Source organism: Coturnix japonica, chromosome 15, assembly GCF_054131305.1.
Source record: "Coturnix japonica strain WE chromosome 15, WE-NBRP24, whole genome shotgun sequence".
NCBI lineage: Eukaryota > Metazoa > Chordata > Aves > Galliformes > Phasianidae > Coturnix > Coturnix japonica.
Genome location: NC_140677.1, coordinates 8,428,507 through 8,455,028, shown reverse-complemented (window position 1 = coordinate 8,455,028; position 26,522 = coordinate 8,428,507). Strand labels below are relative to the sequence as shown.

At 46.0% G+C, this 26,522-nt stretch overlaps 1 protein-coding gene across 6 annotated transcripts; it reads left to right on the top strand.

Annotated features, from left to right (window-relative positions):
• The first annotated feature begins 396 nt into the window (after positions 1–396).
• QRICH1 (glutamine rich 1) lies at positions 397–25,908 on the top strand. Of its 6 annotated transcripts, XM_015875033.3 has the most exons (12): positions 397–510; positions 1,257–1,317; positions 2,076–2,174; positions 4,758–5,087; positions 11,898–12,917; positions 15,597–15,774; positions 16,398–16,552; positions 17,335–17,449; positions 18,735–18,843; positions 19,175–19,326; positions 19,975–20,065; positions 20,862–25,908. In XM_015875033.3, the coding sequence occupies exons 3-12, from the start codon at positions 2,157–2,159 to the stop codon at positions 21,052–21,054; spliced, it is 2,361 nt and encodes a 786-aa protein (XP_015730519.1). In that variant the 5' UTR covers positions 397–510; positions 1,257–1,317; positions 2,076–2,156; the 3' UTR covers positions 21,055–25,908. The 6 variants fall into 6 exon arrangements, 4 of the variants coding, with proteins under 4 accessions (XP_015730519.1, XP_015730521.1, XP_085372861.1 ...); XR_014934778.1 differs by lacking the exon at positions 17,335–17,449 and having other exon boundaries at positions 20,862–21,798; XM_015875035.3 differs by lacking the exon at positions 2,076–2,174.
• The last annotated feature ends 614 nt before the right edge of the window (positions 25,909–26,522 follow it).

Below are 26,522 nucleotides of genomic sequence, written 5' to 3'. Positions count from 1 at the left end.
GCGCACACGGAGCGTTAAAGCGGCCTCGGGCAGCGTTCAGCTCCCGATCCCGGCGTGCAAACAGCGGGGCTGGGACGGCAGCAAGGTTCGCGGCCGGCACCCACCCGTGGGCACCCCGTGTGTCGGGGTTCGCCCGCAGCCCCGTGTGTCGGCCCGCAGCCCCGCGCTCTGCCCCGCACAGACACGGGGCGCCGCGTGCCCAGCCCCGCACCGTCCCGCCCCGCGGTGCCGCCGCCGTCCCCGCCGCCCCCACGCGTGTCCCCGCTCTCAGCCCGCCCCTCCCGCCGGCCGCCCCCACCGCGGGAGCGCGGCTCCTTTAAGGCGCGGGGCGGGCCCGAGCGACGAGATCTCGCGGGAGTTAGGGTCCGCGCTCTCGCGAGGCCGAGGTAGCGCGCTGATTGGCTGCGGGGGGTTGAATGTAAGATGGCGCCCAGGGAGCTGTGAGGGGAAAAGACTCGGGGCCGAGGCGGCGGCGGCGCGAGTCTGCGGCGGCAGCGGGACCGGGCTGAGGTGCGGCCGGGACGGGGCGGCGCGCGGCGGGATCGCCGGGCCGGGGGGGGCGGGGGGACGAGGCGAGGCGGGGGCACGGCGGGGCCGGGCGGGGCCTACCGTCGTGCGCAAGGGGGGAGGCGGCGGCGGCGGTTCCGGGGGCGGCGCGGGCCCGGCGGGGAGGGGGAAGGGAGGGAAGGAGGGGCGGCCCCGCCCGGCGGGAGCGCGCGCCACTTCGGCGGGAGCGCGCGGGGCGCGCCCCCCTCCCATCCCCTCCCGTTCCCTCCTATTGCTTCCCGTTCCCTCCCGTTCCCTCCTATTCCCTCCTATTCCCTCCCGTTCCCTCCCCTCCGCCTGGCCCGGCCGGCGGCAGCACACACCGGAAGGCTGCGGCCTCCGCCTTCACCCTGAGCCCAAACATGGCTCCTGCTGCGGGGCGGCGGCGGGGGCTGCCCGGGGCCCGCGGGGAACAAAGGAGGGGCCCGGCGCCCCGCGGCCTGTGCAGGCCGGGCCGGGCCGGCGGGAACGGGGCGGTTTGTGCCGGGAGCTCCGGGCTGTGTCACCGCCTCGTGCTGCTGCCTTGTTCTCAGCTCTGCCTTCCCCAGCCCGGTGCACTGACAGGTGCGGACGGAGGGCTCCCAGCGCCGCCTTCCTCCGGATCTCTTCCCGATCGTATTAAGTGACAAAACCTATTGAGCGTAAAATGGTTTTTAATAAAGAAAAAGAAAGCGGGGATGGAAAGGGCTTCTTTGTTCTGTCTTCTCCAGAACGTTACAAGTCTAAGAGCTCAGGACAAGAGCAGCAGAAATACATGCACCATGGTGACTGGTGAGTCTGGATCGTCCACATGCTGCGAGTCGTGTGTGTGTTCTCAGTAACCTCGGGCTGAGTTGATGAACTAACTGTGTGTGCTCGCGACAGGGGGCTTTGTGCCCTTAGTGCCTGGAAGATGGGGCTGTACTGAGCAGGGAGGGCTTACATCCACTTAGAGCGAAGGAAGCATTCTGCCCGCCTGCCCTCTGGGCTTAAAAATGTGCTGCTGAGGCCTAAGTGAGAATTTGCTGTTTCTAATGCGTGTCGTATGGTTCACGGGAACGTATCCTGATGAAAGTGGCAGCTGCAGAACCTTGGCCTGTTGAATGTATTCAAAGGTTTTCTTCAGAACCGTGGGTGAGTTTAGTTGTAACAACTGTGGTTTCTGTGGTTACAGCGTTACTTTCCTGAATCTTCCCTAGCCCTGGTACCTGTGCTGCTGCGTGTGGCTGTGAAGCACAGCCTGAGCCATTGGGTGCTTTGTTGAGTATGTCCCCAAGCGGCCTTTGGGTAGATGGGAATGATTCTGAGAGAGCCCAGGCTGCTCTGTTACCTGTGGTGCCTTTCTGTTGGCTGGAGTTGAAAGGAAGGTCCTGTTGCTGTTTGGGAGCAGGAATGATGCTTTCAATACCACGTGGCACAGTGGGGTTCTGCTCCATGCTTGGGACTTCACACATTGCAGTGTCTTACAGAAGCATTTTGGTGCTTTATGTGTTAGTGACTCTTGGTGCAGTGATTTCATGCCAATAACAACAAAGGTTTTTCTGTGCTAGGTGAGAGCTTCCTTGTGACAGCTTGTGGCAGGGGAAGATTCTCAAGACCAGAATGGTAGGCTGACTGTGGTGCTGATTAGGATGGAGCAGCTGAGCAGGGTGAGGAATTTGTATGTAAGAAATTCATGCTATTTGTTCTGCTTCCTGGTGGTCAGAAGAGGTAGGTGGTGGTTTGGTGGTGGACCTCTTGCTGATCTTTGAGCCTGTTGCTTCTGTATCTGAGTTTCTGGTAGCTTCTGATCTCTGCTGTGGAGGAGCATGATGTGTGTGTGAGCAGCTCCTGGGAGAAGGGTAGGAGTTCTAAAAGCAGTATATGAGCCTTAATGGGGTGTAGTCCCATGACATAACTCGCTGTTTGGGGTAATGGATAACTACCGATGTCCCTTGACAAGATTAACAGAAAGTGAACAATCTCCTATGACACAATTGATTCCTTGAGCCATTTCACCAGAATAAGTGCCAGTGCAGCAGTAAGGAGGAAAGCAGGACTTTACCAGGGGGTGAGCCCTCCCAGCTCTGCAGCAGCTGGTTTTCACGTCAGCAGCACTAAAGTCAAAGAACAGCTGTTAGTGTTCGCTGCTGGACTCCTGGCACGGCATCCTTGAGGCTTCTTCCCTACAAGTCTCCCCTCTGCAGGCTGTGTCTGCTAATGCACCTGCAGGTGGCTGTGCACTGTGATTGTGCTGTTCTAAAAGCTTCACCATGGTACTTAAGTAGAAAATGTGCAAGTTCTAAGTAGAAAATTGAGACAAGTTAATAACTCATACGCTTACCTGCTTGAGAGCATCTACCAGAGCTTCTTACAGTTAGGTGTGAGATGAGTTTGTGTGCTGGGTGTAGGTCCTGTCTGAGTCCGTGAAGGTGCATTCGTAACTTTAATCTCTGGTTGATGTCACCTTGGTACATGCAGTCATTGGTCACCTGGAACGAGGTTGATGGGGAAGAAAAGGTGCAAAGCATCAGCTGAGCCACTTTAGTGGGAAAAGCTGAGCATTGAGCTTAGATGTGCTTAGCTTTTCCTTGGGTGGCTCCTGGAGGAAACCTTGCTGAGTCAGCAACTGAGTGAGCAGCATTATTGGTTCTGTCACACAGGCCTGAGAACTTGTCAGAGCAGAATGACTGACAGGTAGGAGAACTGTCTCTCTGTCCAGCTCTGGGCTCTATGGGAACTTCTGTTTGCTAATTTCTACGGAGTTGTTGTATTTAGCAAGTGAACACTGCTATCATCTGCTTTGTATCACTGAAAACTGGTACATGTTTTAAGTAGTAATTCCAGCAAGTTGCCTCACATTCCCTTACCTGTGGTGTTCATTCTTGCTCACGTGGGCCTGGTCAAACGTGCTATCTGTGAACCTCTCCATGTAAACAAAAGCTCAGTGTGTTTGGACTGCTGTCACGTAACAGCAGAGAGTGGTTAGAGATCACTGTAGCGCTTGCTGGTATTGGTGGGAGCTGGGCTTGGACTTGGCAGTGCAGTTACGCCACTGACAGCCTTGGACTTGCTCCCGTCTTCACACGGTTGTTGCAGTCTCCTGTTCAATCAAAAACCTCTGTCCTGGTTCTGCTTGGTTAAATCACTGTGAACTGTTGCTAAGGGTTCTGCTTTTCATACTTCTTCTGTTAAGGACAGCAGTCAATACGTGCATACAGTGATGTTGTCTCTTTTTCTACCTCTCCGCTGGTAATAACACATCTCCTCTCCTAGTCTGAATGCTGTGCTGTTTCATGTCTTTTCACAGCCATCTCAGCAGCTGGTGGTGTTAGAGCTCAAATCCATTTACCCTGTATCGGGACTAATGAGTACCTTAGAAACAAGCAGTATGCTCACTGCAGACAGAAACAGTTTGTGGGTTTAAACAAGTTAAGTCAATAAGAGAAGAACGCTGCCAGTGTGTACCCTGGAGCTTTCTAATGTTCTCAGGTGTAGTCATCTTTTTTTTTTTCCTCCTTGCACTCACTCTCCTAAATCATCTGACTGCCGCTGTCCCTCTGCTGTCTTTAAATGTTTCTCGTTAATCTTTTCCTATATTAAAAAGGTAACAGGAACCGATGCTGCTGTTGGCTGCTTAATTTCCAGTGCTCTGCTTCTCTGTGTGCGTAGTTCTGTTTGAGGAATCTCTTGATTCCAGTGCTCTCCTTTCGCTTGCTGTGTTCAGATCGATAGGTCTCTACTAGTTTTAATAGCAGAGGGCTGAATGCTGCGTCTGCTGCTCTTCTGTTCCGCTTCCTATTAGCTGTTTAGAGTAGAGCTGCATGGCCTGGCAGAACACCCTGCCTGGTTCTCCCACCTCCATGGCTGTGAAGCAGGGCCATGCGTATTGATTTCTGAACTTCTCTCGCTAGCGTTGCATGCTGCAAACGAATGAGATCTGTGATTTGATTGAGACTCGCCTGGTCTGGGTGAGATATAATTCTGGAAGGTGTTACATGGCAGTGAGCTCTTTGAAATAGGTGTCATGATTGTACCTGGTGGCATTCTGACTTCCCTGAACTGCTGAGGGTTAATTTGTAGCGCTGTAAGGTGCATTACAAAGCTAAAGCATCTGTCTCAGGGCATCTGGCCCTACATGTTTGCTGGATTTCATATGGTGCTCAGTATCAGAAGTTAGTCACTGGAGTTGGGAATATCCTTGCACCAGAGGAGCGCTGTAGTTAAGAGTTTTCACTTTCTCTTTCCTTAAGGAACCCTCAGGACCTTGCAATATGAATAATTCTCTGGAGAACACCATTTCCTTTGAAGAATACATCCGTGTGAAGGCACGAACGATCCCCCAGCACAGGATGAAGGAGTTCCTGGACTCCCTGGCTTCCAAGGGGCCGGAAGCTCTGCAGGAGTTTCAGCAGACGGCCACCACCACGATGGTGTACCAGCAGGGAGGCAACTGCATTTACACGGACAGCACAGAAGTGGCCGGGTCTTTGCTTGAACTTGCTTGCCCTGTGACAACCAGTGTCCAGCAGCAAACTCAGCAAGAGCAGCAGATACAGGTTCAGCAACCCCAGCAAGTCCAGGTAAGCATCTTAAATCATCTTTGGAGGTATATATGACTTGTTAACCTGCAGAATAGCGCTCAGAGCCAGCTACTGGCTAACCTGAAACCAGAGGCAGGCGCTTAAGAAGCAGGACCATTCAGCTTCATACAGAACAGTGTTTCCCTCTTGTTTAAGGAATTTGGTAGTAAATTTGTCTTGCTGAGCCTCCATTGAGCCCCGCTGTAGGAGGAGTAACATACATAGCAATGTAGTGGTGTAACCTATTTGAGAAATGGTTGACAGTTTTGGCATGTACACAGCTCCCCGAAGCCTTGCACTCTGTGAAGCAGCTATAAATACCCTTCCTCCTCTGCTGGTTTTGCTTTTTCTCGTTGTTTAGAGTGGCTGTGGGATCTCACTCTTTTTGCTTTTATTTTTTTGCTTATTTTTTTATGAAATCAGTACTCTTCCAATAATTTTACTTGAATGTTGTGGAAGCTGTAGTTCTCGAGCTGGCTTTTAAAGGTGGAGAGAAATGCACAGAAGTTGATGTAAGTTGTGAACCATAGGAAGATGCTTTTCGTGAAAGGTGTTCTAAAAGGAGCGTATATGTCATGGAAGTTGGCTCCTTTGCACACTTGTAGGATTCTTCTGCAGCTCTTTTATCGGGTATTAAAATAATTTGTATTAATTATTAAATGAGAAAAATCAGACATCAAGAAAAATATGTAACTTTGAGGACCAGCTGCCTGGGTCCTCAGACACTCCTTAAAGAGCTCATAGGTGGCGGGGCGTTACCAAGGTTCTCTTAAGGTGCATCTCCAAATGGCTGAACTCTGGCTGTGGCTGTGATTTTGATACGCTTCAGATGGGAAGCTTTCTGACTTGTGCAGCCTGCATCTAAGGTTGTGAGCTTTCTTCTTTTGCAACAGATGAAGGTACCATTGCTGCGGTACAGACCTGTGCTAACATCTCACTTGTGCGCTCTTATCCTACCGTAAAGACAAACTTTCCTCTTTCATTGGGTAACTTGTCTCCAATTACTCTTTCCATTGAGTAACTGAATGCTCAGCTAGGACTTCTGTAACCCATTGCCCTACAGTAACTTGTGACACAAGGCTTTTGAAGAATAAAAGCCTCTAGTCTCACAGATAGATGCCTTAGATCTCTGCGTGAGTCTATTAGAAGTGGTCAGGGGTGGCACTGGTTCTGTCTACTGTCACGTTTTGGGGGAGAAGTTTCATTTTTCAGTTCAGCAGAAGAATTCGCAGAAGGATTAGGGCTTTTTCAGTGCCTCAGCCTTGAAGATGTTAAAGGCCTCATACCAATCATAAAGCTGACAAGGAATATGTATGAATGCATGTGTTTCCTACTGCTGCCTCCTTCTGGAACTCTTCAAAGTTCAGGCTTGACCCTTGCAAGCCTCCTAGTAACAGAGATAGGGAGGGAGGTCAAATATCACGCGCTCCTGACCTTCTTGAAAATAACTATAGAGTTGCTGCCAGTTATGTTCCTGTTTTGTAAACCAAATGGTCTGCACCTTATGGAGAATGGAAAAAAAATCTTAACAAAAGTCAAGCTCTCAAAAAGCTTTTGTAAAATACATTGTGTACTTTTCTCCTTTGCCTTTGATGCAACTCTGCTTTAGTATACCTGCTTTCACATCTGTCAGTACAGACAGTAGTGTTTGTTTTGCCTTCTGTGCTTTGTGTTGGGGTTCTGGGGGTGACAGTGTTCCACCACAGCAGTGTGTTCTGATTCCTCTGTCTCACTTTGCTGTTTTATGATAATCTTTGGTCATCTTCTGAGATCTTAATCAAACTTAAATAATCCCAGTTCTTGACTTGATAATCCTTTTTAATTCTTGCTAATCCAATTGCAAATCAGTGAAGACCCTCTGAATGACTGCGCTTCTATCTGGCAGCGTGGCGGTGTTGCTGAAGGTGACTAATAATATCACAGGTCAGATGACCTCATGGCTGCAAGTGCTGATGACAGCCCTATGATCATAAGGATAGACAGTGCTCAGGTTTCATCCTCTGTCTTCATTGCTGAAGACAAAGACAGTGCATGACTGCTGCTGTTTTTATTTGTCCTGGCAAAATATGCTTTGAAGGAGAAATTGCCACTGTAGGGTTTTCTTGCCTAAAAGATCCAACAAACTGTTGCCTAACGTTTATTTCCAAGTAGATGGGACTGTTCCGTTAAGTTATATAGAAGTTGGTGCTACGGTGCAAGTGTCCTGGAGCTCCTTTCATGCTCAGTATCACAGTTAGGTGTTATGTCTTAATAAATGGTTTAGCATGTCAAGTTGTCAGACCCTGTGTAGTGTCAGGGGCTGCTCACTTGCAGTTGAGTAAGAGTTTTATCAGCTTAGATTCTGCTAGCTGATTTTTGGCCATTGAAGCTGCAGAACTGGTGACACCAGCAAGAAGAAATGTTAACACTGACTTCCTTAGAGAACACAGTATTTGTGCAGTAGTGAGCCCCTTCCTCCTTTCACTTCTCGTATTTACCTGCAGGATGTAGCTGGAAAGACATCAGTGAAGAGTCATTGTCTTGCAGGGTGAATTCAGTGCATGTAGGGAAGTTCATCCGTTCTAACCTGTCTTAGGACAGTCTGATTGCAAGGTTGCAGGAGCTCCTTGTGCTGGGGAAGAGGTGAAGATGGTACAGGTGAGCTAGGTTGCTGAACTAGATAGAGAATGATTAAATGACTGCGTAAACTGTGAAGGCTTGAGCCCTTCTAATTCCCCAGTTCTTTATGTGCTCATTTCTTTCTGCTTTATCCTTCTTCCAGTCTGTTCCATGATTTCAGCCCAGTATAGGCATTGTTTGTAACATAAAGCAGGAAAAGGTGTGCTTCAGTATCTCAGAAGAAAATCTTATCCTTGGCTCTGCAGAGAATTTACCTTTCCTTCACTGCTGGTGGAAATGGCTGTCCCCTTGTCCCTGTCTTGGTTTGGGGTTCAGCCTGCTTTTCTAACACAAGGTAGGGCTCCTGTTTGCTTATCTTTGAAAAGCATTCTAATAAGAGGTATTAGTGTAGCAGCTAGTATTAATTAACATTTACTAGGGTGGACTGTGCTGCTTCAAAGAATGGTTGTAATACAGAGTGGTGTTTTAAAGATAGCTCCTCCTTGTTCTTATGTATGGATATAGACTCCTCTTCAGGAGAGAGAAGCTGTTTGTTGTCCTTGCTTCATGTGTTCTGACTTAGGTCTAAATCCTGCCTCAGAGTGGAGCTTGACAACATAATCCTGATATGGTAAGTGTTGAAACATGCAAAATACCTTTGTGGTCTATGGCATTGTCTCACTGATGCTGATGAACGAGCAGAGGAAAAAACCTGGAGTGAGTGTCTGGTAGTGGTTCTGAACAGTCAACTTGTGTTTTCCCTGTAGGCCTTATTTACTTTGATAGGTAGCGCAGGACTTCCTGTAAGGCAGTTGAATAACAAGTTCACCATTTCCTGCTACTTCAGTGATCAGTCTTTTCACCTATTTTGTGCTTATCTGTATGCTGTAGGTACCTTCTCACCTAATGTTAGAAGGAGCCCTTTATTCCAGCATTAGCTCTAAGTGCTGGAGTCGCTGGTTTTGAGGGAAGTGCGTTTTAAGCTTTAAATGGGGCTGAGAATAGTCAGGAAACTGCAATTCAGCTCATCAGCGTTTTTGACCAGGTGATGATTTACTTCCATTGGTTTGCTCAGTTGTGGAAGTTCACTGCGTTGCTCCTGCTGGCTTTTGGAATATACTTCTGCAGCGAGTTGCCGCTTGTCCCCTCTTACCTGTCCTGGGTTTTGAGCCTAACTTTTGGGATTGCCTTCAGATGAAACTAAGGTGTGAGCTATAGTCTTGACTCGGTGTTACTCAGTGGCTACTGATCTTCTCTTTGTATGTGCTCAGTTCTAGATAAAATGTGTGTTCCTTTCTTATTTTTCCTTAAAATGGCACAAGGTTCCCCCTTTAAGGGAATGAAGCGTGGTTCTACCCTGCTATTACAAGTCAGGGCAGGGATCTAATGCTTTTGGCTCTCTAGTCTGCAAGTATTTGGCCCAACTTCTAGCTATTTTATGGTAAAAATGCATTTCTCTTTAATTGCAGCCTGCTGGGAAGTGATTATTTACATGCTGTTGTGTCCAAACTTCTGACAGTAAGCAGTCTTCCAGTGCTGGTGACTTGATGTGTTTGTTATTCTATTGCACCAGTATAATCCAGGCATTCCCAGCGTAATGGTCTTCCTTCACCTTGGTGCTGAACATTGCTGTCTCTGGTCTTTGCCTGCAAATTTAAAACATTTCTTTCTGTAAAGGGTATTTTAAAAAGTCAGCCACTGATGCTGTTTAATTCTTTGTCCTTCTGTCCCAGATGAGTTATGTCTTTAAATCTGAAGTGTAGGCTCGTAGCGCTCCTGGGGTGCAAGCTACTGGGAAATGGAGAGGGAGTTGCTGCAAAATATGGTTGATAAAAATAGCTATGTAATTCACAAGGGATGTGTAATATGTAGTAGGGAGAGCTTCAATATGCCTTTAAATAGGAGCAACCTCTACTTGGAAATGTGATGTCAACAGTTTACAGTATGAAGAACTTGCAGCGGTTCTGGAGTCTGACATTCACAGCGTTTTTGGGACTGGGCTCATTCTCTGGATATTTAAGAAAATAAAAACCCCATTGTGTCCTCTAGAACAGTAGCTAGACATCCCCGTTCTAGAGGTGAGGATTTAGTTCTAGGATTTAGTTCTTGCAGAGCACTGTGTGACTGCAGGTCATGATACTCACCTGCTGAAAGTGATGGAAGCTGCCCATGGCTTTTAGAGATGTGAGCTTAGGCTGTAAAAGAAGAGAGAAGAAAGTACTGGTCTGTTCTTAGGCTGTGCCTCTTGCTTAAACCCAATTCACAGCCTTACTAACTGCACTTAACACTATGAAATTGTCTCCTTGCAGGAGCAGGCTTTCAAGTTTTCTGCTAGTAACAGAAATACCGATTTCATACATACAAAGAGAGGAGGGTAACAGACTTGAATGTAAAATTGCATATATAGTTGAAGGTGGGGGTACTTCTGAGGTATTCTCAGTCAACATGCGCATATTCTTAAGTTACACTATAGAAATATGGGATGAATGATACCTTTACCTCTTTCTGACATGATTCTAAATGTGTTTCTCACATTGAAACTGAAAATCTACTGTGTTATAATGCATTTTAGATTGACTTGTCTTGACCTTTGTCTTTCTGACAGTGTTTTGAACAAGGGCTTGTATTAGTATTAAAGGCTACATTAATGATGACTAGTAGTAGTGATGGTTGTTATTTTGGAGAATTCTTGTCTTAGAGATATAATACAATTGACTCTCTTAAACTGAAGTCAGGACAGGGACCTGTGTTGGGCCTGTTTGCCGGGCACTACTCGTAGTGTGGGGCAGTGTGGTCTGAGTATCAGATGGAACTGAAGAGCTGTCCCGTAGGTGACTTCATCCTTTTCAATTAACTCCTGAGCAAATCCCTTGCTGATGCAGCTTTTTAAGCTGCCGTGCTGGTGCAAGGTCGTATGTGTCTTGTTACCTTGCAGGAAATTATATAAAGTCCACATCATTTGGATTGCAGTATACTGCATACAGCTGTCAGCAGGAACCTCTAAAATTCACTGTTATTACCAGGAACAGAATGCGTTGCTAACAGGAGGTGACTTACACAATTGGTTTGCAAGTGGTGCATTTTGCTACCCCACTTGCTACTTAGCTATTCTTAATTGGCTGCAAATGACTCCTTGGTGGTTTCTTCTTTTTAAGACCTTTTAGTGGTGACTGTAGGAAGTGGGGTTAAGATTTTGCATAACTGTGCTGCATAAACATGAGCGTAGAGTTTGTTCTGATGTTATATGTACTTGTTAGGCTTTGATAAGTGAGATGGAAGAGGCTGAGGGAATGTGAGCAGGGAGACACAGTTTTATGACTAAATAAATCAGTGTTGGGCTCAGCCAGCACATGGCCCTAAAAAATGTCACTAAAAAGCTCTTGTTGCAAGAAAGTCTTGTAGCAAGGAAAAGCTGAGTGTCCCCCTTAAGATTAAGCTTTAAGGAAGCCTGGAGAAGCTGGTGGTGATGGAAGGCTGGGATGTTACTTCTGAGAACAGGTTAAATGCACCAAAATGTTTGAGGAGAGAAATGGGTAAGTCTTTGGAGAGGAGAGCAGACCTCTCAGTGACCTGGGAGTGAGGGCATCACCTGGGTTGGGCATAGGAGGATTTATTTATTTCCCTTAGGGTTCAAACAATTCCTTTTAGTTCAAGTACTAACGTATTTTGTCCATAATATTCAGCACTGAGTGAAATACTTGAGACAGAAATACAGCTGAATGGCTTGGGTAATAAACACAACTAAATGGAATAAGTAAATAATAAAAAGTTAACTGGTTTTAATTATCCTTGTCAGATAAATACTTCTAATGTTTAAAACGCTACAGCGAGGCATGTGCTGAAATAGCACTTTGCAATGGAAACAGCACTGAAGACTATCTGCCTCCAGGCCTGCAGTCTGTTGGCTTGAGCCAGCAGCACTTTGAGGATGGAGATGCAGCTCATGTGTTGTTCTGTCTGTTCATACAGTACCATGTAAACACAGCACCTGCCCTGATTCTGTCAGCTGGGCACTTCTGGAGTAGCTCACCTGGTTTAATTTTCCTGAGATCTTTAGTAGTAGTTTTTAAGTCCATATATTAAAACTGAATGTCAAAGAGCTGGGGCATAGAGAGATATCTCTCTCTCCAGAGATATGCCATCTCTGCCAGTGGCCCTGCTGCTGGTTGCTGCTGCTCACCGTTGCTAACTGCCCAATTGGTGTCGTTGCAGGTTCAGGTCCAGGTCCAGCAGTCACCGCAGCAGGTCTCCGCCCAGCAGCTCTCTCCACAGCTCACTGTCCATCAAGCTTCTGAGCAGCCAATACAGGTCCAGGTGCAGATCCAAGGCCAGGGGCAGCAGCAGGCCTCCCAGACAATACAAAGTCAATGTCTTCAGAGCCCCAGCCCATCTCAGCTGCAGGCAGCTCAAATCCAAGTGCAGCATGTGCAGACTGCCCAGCAGATCCAGGCCGCAGAGATACAGGAGGAGCACATACAACACCAGCAGATCCAGGCACAGCTAGTGGCAGGACAGGCCATCACAGGCGGTCAGCAGATCCAGATCCAGACAGTGGGGGCATTGTCACCTCCACCTTCTCAACAAGGCTCTCCGCGAGAGGGAGAGAGGAGGATCAGCACCGCTAGCGTCCTTCAGCCGGTGAAGAAACGCAAAGTGGATATGCCTATTACTGTATCGTATGCTATTTCAGGGCAGCCAGTTGCCACGGTGTTGGCCATTCCTCAGGGCCAGCAGCAAAGTTATGTCTCTCTAAGGCCAGACTTGCTAACAGTGGACAGTGCCCACCTGTACAGTGCCACTGGGACCATTACTAGCCCCACTGGAGAGACTTGGACCATCCCTGTTTACTCTGCTCAGCCACGTGGTGACCTTCAGCAGCAAAACATAACCCACATTGCCATCCCTCAGGAGGCCTACAATGCTGTCCATGTCAGTGGCTCCCCAACGACACTGACCACAGTGAAGCTGGAAGATGACAAGGATAAGATGGTGGGAAGTACTTCAGTAGTGAAGAACTCTCATGAGGAAGTGGTGCAGACTCTTGCTAATTCACTCTTTCCAGCGCAGTTTATGAATGGCAACATCCACATTCCAGTGGCAGTGCAGGCTGTGGCCGGGACATACCAGAACACAGCACAGACAGTGCACATATGGGACCCGCAGCAGCAACAGCAGCAGCCCACACCCCAAGAGCAGGGGCAGCAGCAGCAGCAACTACAAGTCACTTGCTCAGTAAGTTTAACTTGCTTGGGTCTTGGTCCTCAATTTACAACTTGCAGATTTTGTGGGGAGAGGGAATGTGAGCAAACAGCTTGTATCAAGGAAGCAGTGATGTCTCTCTTCCTCTGGTCTGGACGTGACATACAGCATTTGTCTCCTGATGTAGGGCTGCCACATGTAAATACTGGTACATAATTATAGAGTGCTAAACTTCCCAAAGAAAGTTCTTTGTTAATCTCTGTAACGGAAATGAATAAACAAATGCATGTTGGTAGCTTTCCCTGTAGCAGGTGTTCCATGGTCTGCAGTCTGTTCCTGAACTGTCTAAAGGAAAGGTGGGGACCGCAGCAACAAAGTCAGTTGCATGAATGTTGTAGTGGCCTAGTTGTGGTTGCTTTGTGTTCTGTGGCATTTGGAGTTCCCAGCAGATCTAGTGCCCAGTTAAAATGTCAAGGTCTGACTAGTTGTCAGAGCAGACTTCATGGATCAGGTGTACCCATCTGTAACCGACCTGCTTCCAGTAAATGCCTCGTGTGCAAGAAGGCCATAATGACTAATGGCAAGTAACTATCTCTTTGTCATGCTTGGCAAACATAGCAGCCAAATTTGCTGATCTTTTTTAAACTTAGTTAAATAGAGCAATTAATGACCTGTCTTATATGTGCAAATGAATGTAGTTTTTTGTTTTGTTTTTAATCAGAAGGTGCAGAGATTGATCTGTGTCAGAGCCTGTTCTTGCTGAATGGAAAGAGAGCAGAATACCTACGTCTGCTAGCACCAGTGTTGTCACAGATTCCTTCCAGTTTTAAAATAACACTTTTGGCTTTATAAAGACACATATGCCTTCTACTTCATCAGGAAGCAGCGGGACAAGGAGGATTGCTTTTTGGTTATCATGTCTATGTTTCTGAATCAAGTTATAACCTTGGTAGGCTACAGCACATGTCTTCAATGAAAAGGGTTCCCTGCATGTCTTGATGAAGCACCAGTTGCTGGGTGCCCTCTTCTATAAAGCTGTACTTTAACCCACAGCCTGTAGGTCATGTAATACATCTGTTGTTTTCTTTTGCTGTTGTCTATTGTTTGTTTGTTCTGTTGATTTCAAAGAGCTTTCAGGATCTTATTTTTTTTCTCCTGTATTGGTACACTGGAGATAACTTTATTCCTTTCAATTACTCAAAATAAGTTGACTGAACTTCTTGCCTTTCTACTGAACGTGTTTTGGGGGAGGTTATTTCGAGTGTCTTTTGAAAGTACATTCATAGAATCCTTTCCAAAGTGTAAACTCCGTAATTTCTCTAATGATTTCTTGTAAAGCTCCTACCAGTGCTGTGTATTCCTGTATGTAGTGGACCACAGTATTTGGGTATCAAGACAGTATTCTGATTAAAAGTCTGTGGAGTTCTGAGTACTGCATAACCCCCTAAACGTGGAGGCAATCCTGGAAGGCGTGTGCTTTTCCTCTAGGAAGGATGATAAAGCTGCTGTAGGTGAGCATCTCATGTTTGGGTGTTGTCTGTCTCACAGCTGTGAGACTTTGTGGTATTCCCTGTCAGTGTCAGCTTAGCTGGGACAAGCCACAAACAGCTATTTTGTTCTGGTTTTGAAAGAATGCAAGAAGTCATTTAAAAAACAGCTTCCAGTCCAATGACTCCAGTGTGTTGCCTTCGCGCTGGATGAGACAGCTGTAGGTCAGGGCAGCAGATCCCCCATCTTGCTGGAGCTGGCAGACGTCTCTGTGGTTTGGAGGCTGATGGGACAGTACTCTGGAGGTGTGGGGGTAAAATCCTGGCTCCGATGGAGATGGGAGTGTCAGTTCTCACCCTTAGGCTCCTGTCTTCTTTACAACATAGGCTTGATTGACAGCTTCTACTTTGTTGCCGTCTGCCTCTATAAAAGCTGAGGCCTTTCAGTGATAGTCTTCCGCTGCAGCTATGGGGATGGAGGGGCTGATATGCAAACAGCAGTTGTGAGCTGATGCAAAATCAAACAAAGCAGCAACAGACGCACAACAAATCAGAGGTAGGCAGTCTGAAAGCTCCAGTCTGAGGCTCTTACAGGCATCGCCTGTCTCATTGTGGTGTTGTGCTGGCATTTTTTGGTGGGTGTTTTACATTAAATTACAGGTATTACTAACGTTTACGGCATTTTCATCACAGATTCTAATAGTGCCAGAGCAGTTGAGCCTCTCTTGCTGTAGTGAGGAGGTGGTCTTTAGTGGTGGCTCAGCCTGGCAGGTTGAATAAAGTCAAGAAAAATACACTGGAGCAAAATCAGTAGTGCATTTTGCTGTTGGAGAAGAGACCAGAAGTCTGTTTTTGAGGGGATTTCAGTTCTATGAAGTTTCTTGTCCATGAACCTAGCTTCTCTGTGACACTGCTGCAAGGATTGCTCATGGCTGCTGGGTCTCCTGTGTTGTCTTGCAGGACATTTGAATGCATCAATCAGCAAGTATTATGGATTTGTTGAAGGGTTTTTAGATATGTCCATAAAAAAAAGAAATAGTTGGAGAGACAAATGATCTTTCATGAGCAGTAAATTAGACAGCAAAGATTACGTGCCTTGGACTACTCTGGAGAGGGTGTTGCAAAAGGCTGATGTCCTGGGGCTAGAGGTAGCACTGCAGTTAATTGTTTTCTATGCAACTGTTGTGTTTGAAAGTATATGCAACTGAAATATTTTCTTTCACAGGCTCAGACTGTTCAGGTTGCTGAAGTAGAACAGCAGCAGCAGCCGCAAACTTCACCTGAACTTCTGCTTCCAAACTCTCTGAAGCCAGAAGAAGGGCTTGAAGTGTGGAAAAGCTGGGCACAGACAAAGAATGCAGAGCTGGAAAAAGAAGCCCAAAATAGGCTAGCACCTATTGGAAGTATGTGTTGTGACAAGAGCTTTCTTTTCTTTCGGTCATTGCCTAATCTCTACTTGAAATATTAACCGTTTAACTGTTCCTCTTGGAAAGCACCTTTTTGTCAGTGATGTTTTTTTTAAGTTTAAACAAGTATTTACTTTGCAGTACTGATTATTGCGTGATCCACATGCCATAGGATGTGTTCCAAGGGAAATATTATAGGTCTGTGTTGATCTGACTTGAGCAACTAGCCTAGTGGCTGTAGAAAAGGATATTTTATGACTGTAATGTGTGGCCGAACAAAATGGCTGTGTGTGCCAGCCAGTCTGGTAGAGCAGTCATGGAGCTGCTGTTTTCCTGTTGCTGTAGGGCAGCGTTTCATTGTACATGGTAAAAGAAGGCAGTCGTCATGCAGTTGGCAGGGCACAGTCTTCCTCTTGGATTCCTGCCCATTTATCTTTTTGGTAGATCTGACAGCTTAGAGTCTTGATTTATTTTGGTTTTCTTTATTGTACTGGGAGAATGTGGTACTACTAGGACTGCCAGATAGACAGCAGAGCTGGAGATGTGGGAAATCGTTCCTGAAAGGTCAGAAATAATATGGCTTTATGGCTTAAATAATACAGCTTTGTTTTGTTTCCCAGGACGTCAGCTGCTGAGGTTCCAGGAAGATCTCATATCTTCTGCTGTGGCTGAGCTGAATTATGGTCTATGTTTAATGACACGAGAAGCACGGAATGGTGATGGTGAACCGTATGATCCAGATGTGCTCTATTATATCTTCCTGTGTATTCAGAAGGTAGGGGAAGGACAGTTCTATGTGCAGCGGAGCTGTTTGTGTTGTTGAGATATATAGGGAGGATTCTCCTTTATAGAAAGTGAAACTTGCTTCTAATAAGCTTCCCAAATATTTCATATGAAAGAAGTCTTTGCTTCTCCATTATAAGAAGATAAAAAAGATGCAGTGACTAAATGTAATTGATAAGCAGTAGTGTGTTTCTTTTTTTCCTGAAGTAATTTACGAAGAATTGATAGTATGAGTTCAGTGTCATGATGAGAATAAGAAGTCCTTTTAAGTTTGTCTTTTGGGGGAGGGAGGAGCCAGGGGGATGATGTGTGAGAAATCTATGAAGACTTGATCTAGCTGAAGCTTTAACTGGTAAAAATTTAGTTTTTTATGGCATGGGAAGTCTGAATTGGTAATGTTAGTGAGCTTCCTGGAAGAGCTGCAGGAACAGAACTAAACTGATAGGAGAATTGGCATCTGCCTCCTTATCTGAAGGAGTCTAGAGTCCACAGGACAGTCGTGTCAATTAACTTCCAATGAACACATCTAAAATAAGAGGTGAAGTCCAACCACCTTTGCTTGCTGTCTCTCCTTTCTGTCTTTGCACTCCCCTGATAGTAACTGACATTACTTGTTCTCAGTGCAGGGCTCCTCGCTTCCCTAGGTAGTATGTATTAGTCTTCAGCGCTGTGCTGTGAAGTGATGGAGTAACCGGGTATGTAGGCTCTTAGGATAAAATCTTGTTTGAGAGGAGCATACTACCACTGTACTGGACTGTTATGAATCTTTTACAGTATCTCTTTGAAAACGGGCGAGTAGATGACATCTTCTCGGATCTCTACTATATTCGCTTCACTGAATGGCTGCATGAGGTTCTCAAGGATGTACAGCCTCGTGTTTCCCCCCTTGGTAAAAACTTTTAAGAACTTTAACATTTTCTGGAGTTTGGAATGTTTAATTGAAAGCTACAGCAGGTGTGTAGTATGAATAGAAAAATGTTCAGCATAAATAAGTCTCTAAGACAGATGATACTGATCAGGCAAAAGAATGTTCCATCCATAGGCTGTAGCCTCAACTAAGGAGTGCTTACCTATTGCTTGTTGCCCATCAGAAAGCAGGTAGTGGAGACTCTGTGCTTTTATGAGGTTGGTTCACTTGGAGATCCTTGATCCCAGCTGAGCTTCTTCATCTGAAGTGCTGATACATCTTGCCTGCAACATACGTTGTTGCTTTGGGAGATGTTGCCATATAGTCAGATGGATATGGTCTTTCCATATCCAAACCCACTAAGTGTCAGGTTGTTTGTTTATTTGTTTGTTTGTTTTCCTTTTAAATAAAAGCACAGAGCCTCTGCTGCTCCAGTCAAAAGCAGCTCATCTCTACTCTGTGTTTAGATGATGGCAATAGGGGTGAGAGGGCAGTTTGAGAAAAGGCAGGTTTTATGTACAAAAACTAGAGTAAGCGTTGTGTTTTTAGAGAATAGAAATGTGTTTTCTTATGACTTTGCCTTTGATCTGATTAGATGTCAGTGAAGAAGCTATTGCTTGTGTTCAGATAGGCAGCTGATGTTACAGGCTACGTGGCTGCATAGCAGTGTGAGTTTAGGAATCTTTTTGTTTTCACTCTGGCTGTTTGATCTGTGCTTTGTCATTCCACAAGCCCAGGAGTTTATAGAGCTGTCTGTTTTTTCTGTTTATCTGTGTATTTGGAGTATAGTATTTCCTCTTCTACACAAAGGGAAAAAAATCTGAGAATCAAAGGATTACCCATGTGTCCAAATACATCACTTGGCACTGTGTACTGACTGTGGCTGTGCACAGGGCCAAGAGCTGATTTGTTATACTGGCCTGCCTGCTCTCACATATTATTGGATTAGGAGCATCTGCATTGGAGTTGGGCCATTAATTAAAAGCTGTTTAAGCACGTATTTATTTCTGTCTGACTGGAATATCTAGACATATTGCAGGAGTATATTCTCTGCAATTTGAGGTTGATGTGTATACATACAATTGTTTTCCTAACTGTATCTGCTATTAAAAAAGTTAATTCTGTGGTTAATTAATCTTGACATCATTAAAGATGTCCTCCTTCCCTTGGAGAACAAATATCTTCATCCTTACGGAACAGAAAATGCTGCCTCTCTGTTCCTGCTGTAACTGTCTCCTGGCATGATGCTGATTTTTGATTGTTGCAGGTTATGTCCTCTCTAGTCATGTAACAGAGGAGATGCTGTGGGAGTGTAAGCAGCTGGGAGCTCACTCCCCTTCCACCTTACTCACTACGCTGATGTTTTTTAATACAAAGTAAGTACTTGTGCCTGTGAGACTTTTGCAGCATAAAAACTTCACTGTCAGGGTTGTTGGGGAAACTGCTGTGCTGGATTAAGGCACTGTTGTAAATTTTGAATGGGTTCAGACAGAGCCCTCTTGCAACCCCGTCGGGCAAAGAAGATGCAGTGCAACAAGCAAAGAGCTAGTGGAGGGGAAACTAAACTTCTGCCAGTTGCATGCTTTGCTGGAATAGTCTTTAACTCGGTGCTGATTTGAGCTTCAGCTGGCTCATGATGAGTGAAGATAGCTGCGTTGCTGTAGAGGCTGTATCCTCTGAATATCCCGTATTGTCTTTTCTGAACAGATACTTCCTGTTGAAGACAGTAGACCAGCACATGAAGCTGGCCTTCTCCAAGGTATTGAGGCAGACCAAGAAGAACCCTTCCAATCCCAAGGATAAAAGCACGAGTATCCGCTATCTGAAGGCTCATGGTGCACACCAGACAGGCCAGAAAGGTAGTGTCTAGAATTTTCTTTGGGAACATTTACTGAGCTTGAAGAGACATGGAGATATCTGCAGGTGGGACTGTGACAACCCCAGGCTTTATCAATTATTACTATCAGCCTAAGAGAAAGAAATGTGCGCTCCCTCTGAGAGAGCATAGTACCTTTCATTAATAAGTATGTTTTGGAGGCAAACCTTACCTGAGGCAGTCAGGACCTAAGGATAACTTACCTGTTCTGTTTTGTGGGCAAGGGGGCAACTGTTAGTGTGTATGAGCAGGGAGAGAAACTTCTTTGGAAAGACTTCTCTTTTTCAGAGTGCTCAATGCACGTGAACTGTGTAGAATTATTACCTAAATGTGGTCTGTCCCCTTAAAAGCACAAAGCTGGAATTTGGCTCAGACACTGCATTCTGTGTGGTGAGATCACTTTGGGCGCACACAGAAATGGAGAAATGGCTATGGGGAAGTTGTATTATTCAGTTTGCCTGGAATAAAGAAAGCTCTCCATGTGATACTTTGAGTACTAGGAACCAGGCAGCTTTGCCCTGGAAGAGCCATGTCTCTTACCAACTACTGTTTCAGAGACTCTGTGGCACTGCTCAGTTTGTTGTGCTTCTCATACAGAGTGTCTGACTGACTTCTGGGGGTTGGTTTCTAGTTACAGATGACATGTATGCAGAGCAGACTGAGAATCCAGAGAACCCCCTGAGGTGCCCGATAAAGCTGTATGACTTCTACCTCTTCAAATGGTGAGAGCCTCCATTCCATGCCTGTCATTGCTTGTCTTCACTGTCTGGGTTGCACAGCATTTTGTAGCTGGCCTAGTTTTCAGGACAGCATTTTACTCCTGGCAGTTTCTGTATTTGCATAAATTTACATAGATGGGGAAGGGTATTGATTATGAGAGGGTGGGAATTTTGCTATATGGTCACCTAACTTAACTTGGAACTTTTTGTGGTATTTAAAAAGACAAACCGTTATTTGTGAGCTGGCTGCTTCTAATCTCATACTTGCTCCGAAGGTTTGTTGCATTGGCATGAGCTCATTGTTCTGCCTGTGACTTGCAAGCAAGTGATCTGGAAGCATCTGCTGCTACAGATTAGGGTCCTATTCAAATTGGCTTCTGAACAAAAATGAGGACTGGAAATTGGAGGGAGCGTCAAAGGACTCGCCTCTGAATTATTATGATTCTGATAACTTAAGTATGTGTGTTCTTAATGGGTTGCTCCGCAGCTCACCTGCACGTGAAAAATATCCTAATTTTGCTTCACTCTGTTCTTTAAGGCGTTTGTTATACTTAGCAGTGGGAAATAAAAATGACTTACTTGTAGTTGCTGCCATAGCTTTTTAACCTTGGCACGGCTTAAACACTTGGGACCACTGTTGTCCCTAAGAGCAACTCCATGCCTACAGAACAAGTACCTTTGTGTCTCCTCAGCCAGATGTTCGCTGTCAGGATTTGTGAGGGCTGGGATGAGGACAGGGGAGGTCTCTCCCTCCCAGGACATTCTGTTAGTCTGGTTATTTCTGATCTTCCTCATGCAGCCCCCAGAGTGTGAAAGGCCGGAATGACACGTTTTACTTGACTCCGGAGCCAGTGGTGGCCCCCAACAGCCCTATCTGGTATTCCATCCAGCCGATCAGCAGAGAGCAGATGGAGCAGATGCTCACCCGGATCCTGGTGATACGAGAGATTCAGGAAGCTATTGCCGTGGCTAATGCCAGCACCATGCACTAAGGCATCCTTCTTGGCTCAGAAGGGGTGGGGTGGGGTGATGGGGGAGGGACAAGCAAAGAATTGTACAGACTTTTACACTAAAGGAGATGCCTAAGTTTTTGGTTTTTTATTGGTGTAGCTATGAAGCCCTTTTAGGCTTCTTCTCTTTAAAAGAATCTAAAGGAAACCTACCCATTGTGTATCCTACCCAACACACCAAACTGTTGGAATCATTGGAGGCTGCATATCCCCTGCAAGCTGGGAGCTGTGGAAAGCTGCTGGTTGACTCTGATTTTTTTTATGATGTAGAAAATATGAACTACAGGATTGGCCTGGATGACTGGGGCCTCTGTCTCCTTGGAGCACGTGCAGCCTAGAGGGCACAGAATGATGGATGGACCTGCTCAGCCAGTGGAAGAGAGGCAGGCATCTTCTTTTCTTGTGCTTGGACATTAATTTGCTGTTATCTTGGAAGGAAGAGGAGAGAGTGAACTACAATTGTCATTTATACAAAGAAAACAAAAAACAAACAAACATTGATTTCTATTCAGACCTTTAAGTGACATTTTTAGATGTTAAAAGTACAAACTTTACCACACTCTTCTTTTTTTTGGCCTAATACTGAGGCCTTAAACCTTGAGGCTCCTGTGCCTGATGGAATTCTTGTAACATACACTTGTGTATCATATAAAGATACCACCCTGTTTCTCTTATGTATTCTTACTCTAGTTGTTTATTAAGAATGATGAGCACGTCTTTTCAACATGCCATTGAACAATGTGTCTTTATTTGGGGAAGAGTGAGCTGTGAGGGTGGGGGGGTCGTTAAACAAAGATCAGTATGCAAACTGGTTGTTTTCATCCCTGTTTGTGCTTTCCAGCTTGAGTTTGCTGGACTTCTTTCACCCTGACAAATTAGGAAGGTAGAAGGGGATTAAATTCTATTAAAGGACCTGGCTGTCTGCTGATGGAAGCTTGGTATCAGGCTAGGAACATGGATCTGTGAGACCAGATCAGGCTGTCAGTCTGTCCTAAATGTTCTGTGGCTGGCCTGTGAGGCTTCACTCCTAGGCAAATCCCCCTCTCCCTGCCTTTACAAACATGCCATACCAACTGTGTCAGAGGGAAAAGGGCCTTCCAGGGCATTCTGGGAGCAGCTTGTGGCTTACTCCTGCCATGTAACAGCTTCTTCAGAGTTTAACACAGCTGTGTAGCTTCTGGCATCATTCATGATCATAAACCCCAACCATGTAGCCTTGCCTTCCTGCATCTTCAATAGCTGCTGTATTCTATATTATTAACAAATAGTCTGCTCTTTTGAAGCCAGTGGGTAGCCAGCTGTGCTTGAAATGGGAGATCACTCTAGCCAGGCTTGTGATTTGTGCCATCAGCTTCTTGGATGCAGAGAGGTGACTCTGTTTCTTGAACTTGTCTTACCTGCTTTTCCATCTCCTGTCCCTTCCCTGTTCCAAGATACGTGGATAGATATCTACTTATATATGTATTACAATAAAAGAACTTGTTTACAGGCAAGCAACTTTTTTGAAGCTTCTGTTGGCCAACACTTGTTTGTATTGAGAAGGAAGATTTGCCGTCTCCATTGGATGTGTAAATCTGCACATAGAATGAGAATAGGAATAATGTTGTCTACTTCTGTGCTCTTGATCCTTGTAGAGGTGTGTGGCCCTAGCGAGACTTCAGGCCTCTGATGCTTCATGTTGGCAGTGTCCATGAGAAAGCAGATGTGCTCGAATTGGTTGTATGATTAGTTTGTTCCCTGTATAGGACTCTGCGCTTAAGGAAGTGCAGAGAGGTGAGGTAGCCACTCACTTATTACTGATACCTGCACTCTAACATAGACTTACTTATAGCTTAGTTTCTCACCTCAGAGTTATGCAAGGGGAAAATAACATTGGGTTGGCGTCCACATCCTGGTGGGTAGGTTGGGAAGATGGTGTCTGGATGGTGTGTCATGTTGACAGCATCTACCTTCAGTGAAATTCAGCCATTGGGAGCCAGCAGCTGCCTCCTGGTAAGGCAGCTGTCAGGATTGCTAGTGCCATTTCAGCTGTCAGAAGCCTATAATCCCTTTACCATACTCTAGCTATTGGCCCTAACTCAAGTATTTAAGGATGTGGTGAGGGGCCTGCTCCCACTGTTTCAAACAGGTGTGAGTGGTTGTTGTTGAGGATGCTGCACGGGCTTGCACAGAGCAGACTTCCCATTCTTTTGGGCAGCTTGCCCTGTCTTCAGAAGAGAGACACAGTGATGTGAGAGAAACTGCAGATTGACCACTTGTGCTCAAGTCCTGGTGTGTGCTCTGCAATAGTGCATGTGAAACTAGCTCCAGCATGCCTGCACTCGTGTGAGCCTGCTGCTTGCTCTGTCTCCATCAGAAATGCAGTGGGTATTTGAGTCATCTGCCGGGTACTAAGTGTGCAAACCACTTCATTAAGTGGCTTTGAGAGTCACTTTACTCTAAAAATTGCCAGAAGCTGCAATAACTTAAAAGAGTATCAGGGCGATTTCAGGTTAGAGTTGAACAGATAATTCAGCTGAAGTTTCAGGAGAAACAAAATTCCACATTACCTAAAAATAAAAAATCCTAGATGGTGCGTTCTCCTGACTGCCCTTAAGAGCACAATGATCTGAGGTCTTGGTAAGAGAAGAGTTCTCCTTGGCCTTGGACTATACAGCTTAAGAGCGAAGGAACTTGTCTGTGCTGAGCTGTGGAGCTCTCCTAGCGATTGGTTGTGTTCTGACAGACTGAAGTGTTTCCATTACTTTCTTGTTGTTTGGACATATATAAGAGATGAACTTGCTGACTTAGTAGTGGACTGCTGTACTGTTCTGTACCGTCTCATCAGAATGTCCACTGTGTTAATTCATTCCCTATTTTCAGAGACAATCGATATACTGTGACTTAAGGATTATTTTTCTGGGCCTGGCTTCTAGTCTGGCTCTCTGGAGCTAGTTTAAAAGGTACAGTATTTCTGGAATATAAATACTATGTTCTTTGATAGTAAAGAACAGTATCTGCTCCCTTGTAGGGGCTCATAGGAAGGCGTGCACAGAGTGGCACAGTGCTGTGGCGTGGGGTTGCTATCCAAGTTCTGGGAGCTGTTCCCAGTCAAACATGTAAAATAGCTTTTTAACACTTTCCTATAACCAGCTTGTTTGCTGCTTAAAGGGCATTCCACCTAAGCTCCAAGAGTGCCAAACTGCTAGCTCTTGTACGCGTGTATATATTAAATGAGAACTCTCCATGCCCTATGCCTTGTTTGAGGCAGGCTGAAAATGCATCAATCTTTAAATAACTAAAGCTGAGGAAGTCAAGCTAGAAGACCCTGCATTGTTGGTTTTGAATTATGCCCATCTTGTCTCTCTGATATGAAAGGAACTGTAGAAGGCAGAGTATGACTGACTATTGTAAAGCACCTCACACTCTGACATTAGGCTCATGTATTGTCCTACCTCTTGACACTAATAGCATTGCTTTCTTAAAGAACACTGTAGCCTCTCTTACACACTTGTCTGTGGCAGCATTAGATTTTCATTTACTTTCAAAAGTTCAAGTATTTCCTTTAAGCAGTAATGGCTGAAACGGCAGAGAACAGACGAGAGAGTGGTTCTTTACCTTTGCTTGAAGTGGTGAGCGAAAGGAACAGTCTAAAAGTGGCCTAAAATGGCACTTGTTTGATGGCTGCTTCAGAGATTTCTTTGGTTTCTGAAGTAGATCCTGCTTTGGGCCAATGAAAAAGACTTAATCTGATCCCTAAATAAGAATCCACTTCCGTGCGGTTGCTCTTAGGGCAGAATTAAAGTCTTCTCTCAGCTGCATCAGGGCTACTAACTGTCTCGGCGTGCTTAGAATGAATCAGGCCATCTTTAGGCCTCCTGCACAGTGGTAAGAACAGCTTCAAAAATGGCAGAAATGAGCCCTCTGAGCATAAGTGCAGTGCAGCCTTCCTGATACTGCAGTCACTCATCTTCTTGCTGGTCTGAGTGCTGCTGGATGCTAACGGACTCTGCATTGTCATCTGATTTTAATAGTGACTTACTTGCAATTAGTGTTTCGGCTCTTAAATCACTGTTACAGAGGGATGTAAACTGTCTTCCACCCTATATGGGACTCTTCTTCCCATCTTCTTGCTGGAGCTGCTCCTCTCAAGTACTACAGGGAACGTACCTTATCCAGTTGTTTCAGCCTGTTCTGTCTCACTCGTGCCAATGCATAGGAAACAGCCCTCAGCTGCTGGCAGTGCTAAGTTGAGCATCTTCCTCCCTTAACAAGCATCTTCAGTTTTCTTCCAGAAGTTTCACAGACCCGCTGCCTCCGGTCTGTGCAGCGGCTGCTGAGTCCCCTCCCCGTCAGTTCCCCTCTGCTGTGTGGCTGAAGCTCAGCTCTCAGCACTGCGGCTGCTTTCCCTGTAATAACCTTGTGCATGGCAGCGAGTTTGCCTGCTTCTGTTCTTGTTTGAGCTCATCGGGATGGGGAGGCAGATCGAACCCACTTACAGCAGCAATAAACCGTGTCTAGATCTCAAGAGGGAACTGCAGGAGAGAACGAGGTGGAGAGGATGTCTGAGAAAGGCAGGGTCCATTTGCAGCCCAGAGCCTCGCTTGATAATGAGTGTGCAGCCTATATGCAAAATACGTCTTGTCTGTCCCTCCCATGTTGACCCTGATCTAAACAGCACATGTGATTGGCATCCTGCAAAGTGACCTTCAGAACTCTCCAGTAGCTTTGCCCCGTGAGTAACTCACACTACAAATCATTTTAAAGAGATGCACTCAACTATTTTTTTAATTTAATTTTACTCTTATATTCTCTGCTCTTTGTAATCTGCTTGGAAATAAAATGTTTTTCCCTGCAGCCTTTTGTTGTAGTCTCTTTGAGAACCATCTTTGCTGAGTGTTTCTTTTGGAACAGAGGTTTGACCTATTTACAGCCATGCCTGTGCTGCAGTAGCACTTGAGATCAGCGCGTGCCTCTCAGGTAGGCTTTGCTAGCACTGTTCTTTAAGATCAGAACCACAGAATGGCTCAGGAGGGGAAATTAAAGCCCTCAGAGCTCCAACCCTGTGCCATGGGCTGGCTGATCCCTCCAGCTCAGGCTGCCCAGGGCCCCATCCACGGCAATGGGTATCCACGGCAATGGGCAGCCGTGCCACTGCTCCACTGCCCTCTGAGTGCAGAATTTCTTCCTAACATCTCACCTAAATCTCCCCTTTTAGTTTGAAGCCATTCCCCCTTGTCCTGTCACTCCGTGTCCCTGTAAGAAGCCGGTCCCCCTCCTACATGTACACACTTTAAGGTACTCGAAGCCCACACTGAGCTCTCCCCGCGGCCTTCTGTTCCCCAGCTGCAGGACTCCAGCTCCCTCCGCCCTTGGAGCAGAGCTACGCCCCCAGGTGTCACGGCCCGTTACGTCACGGCGCGTTGCGTTCCGTGCGTGCAGGCCGCGCTCTCGCTGCCGTGTGGGCGGCG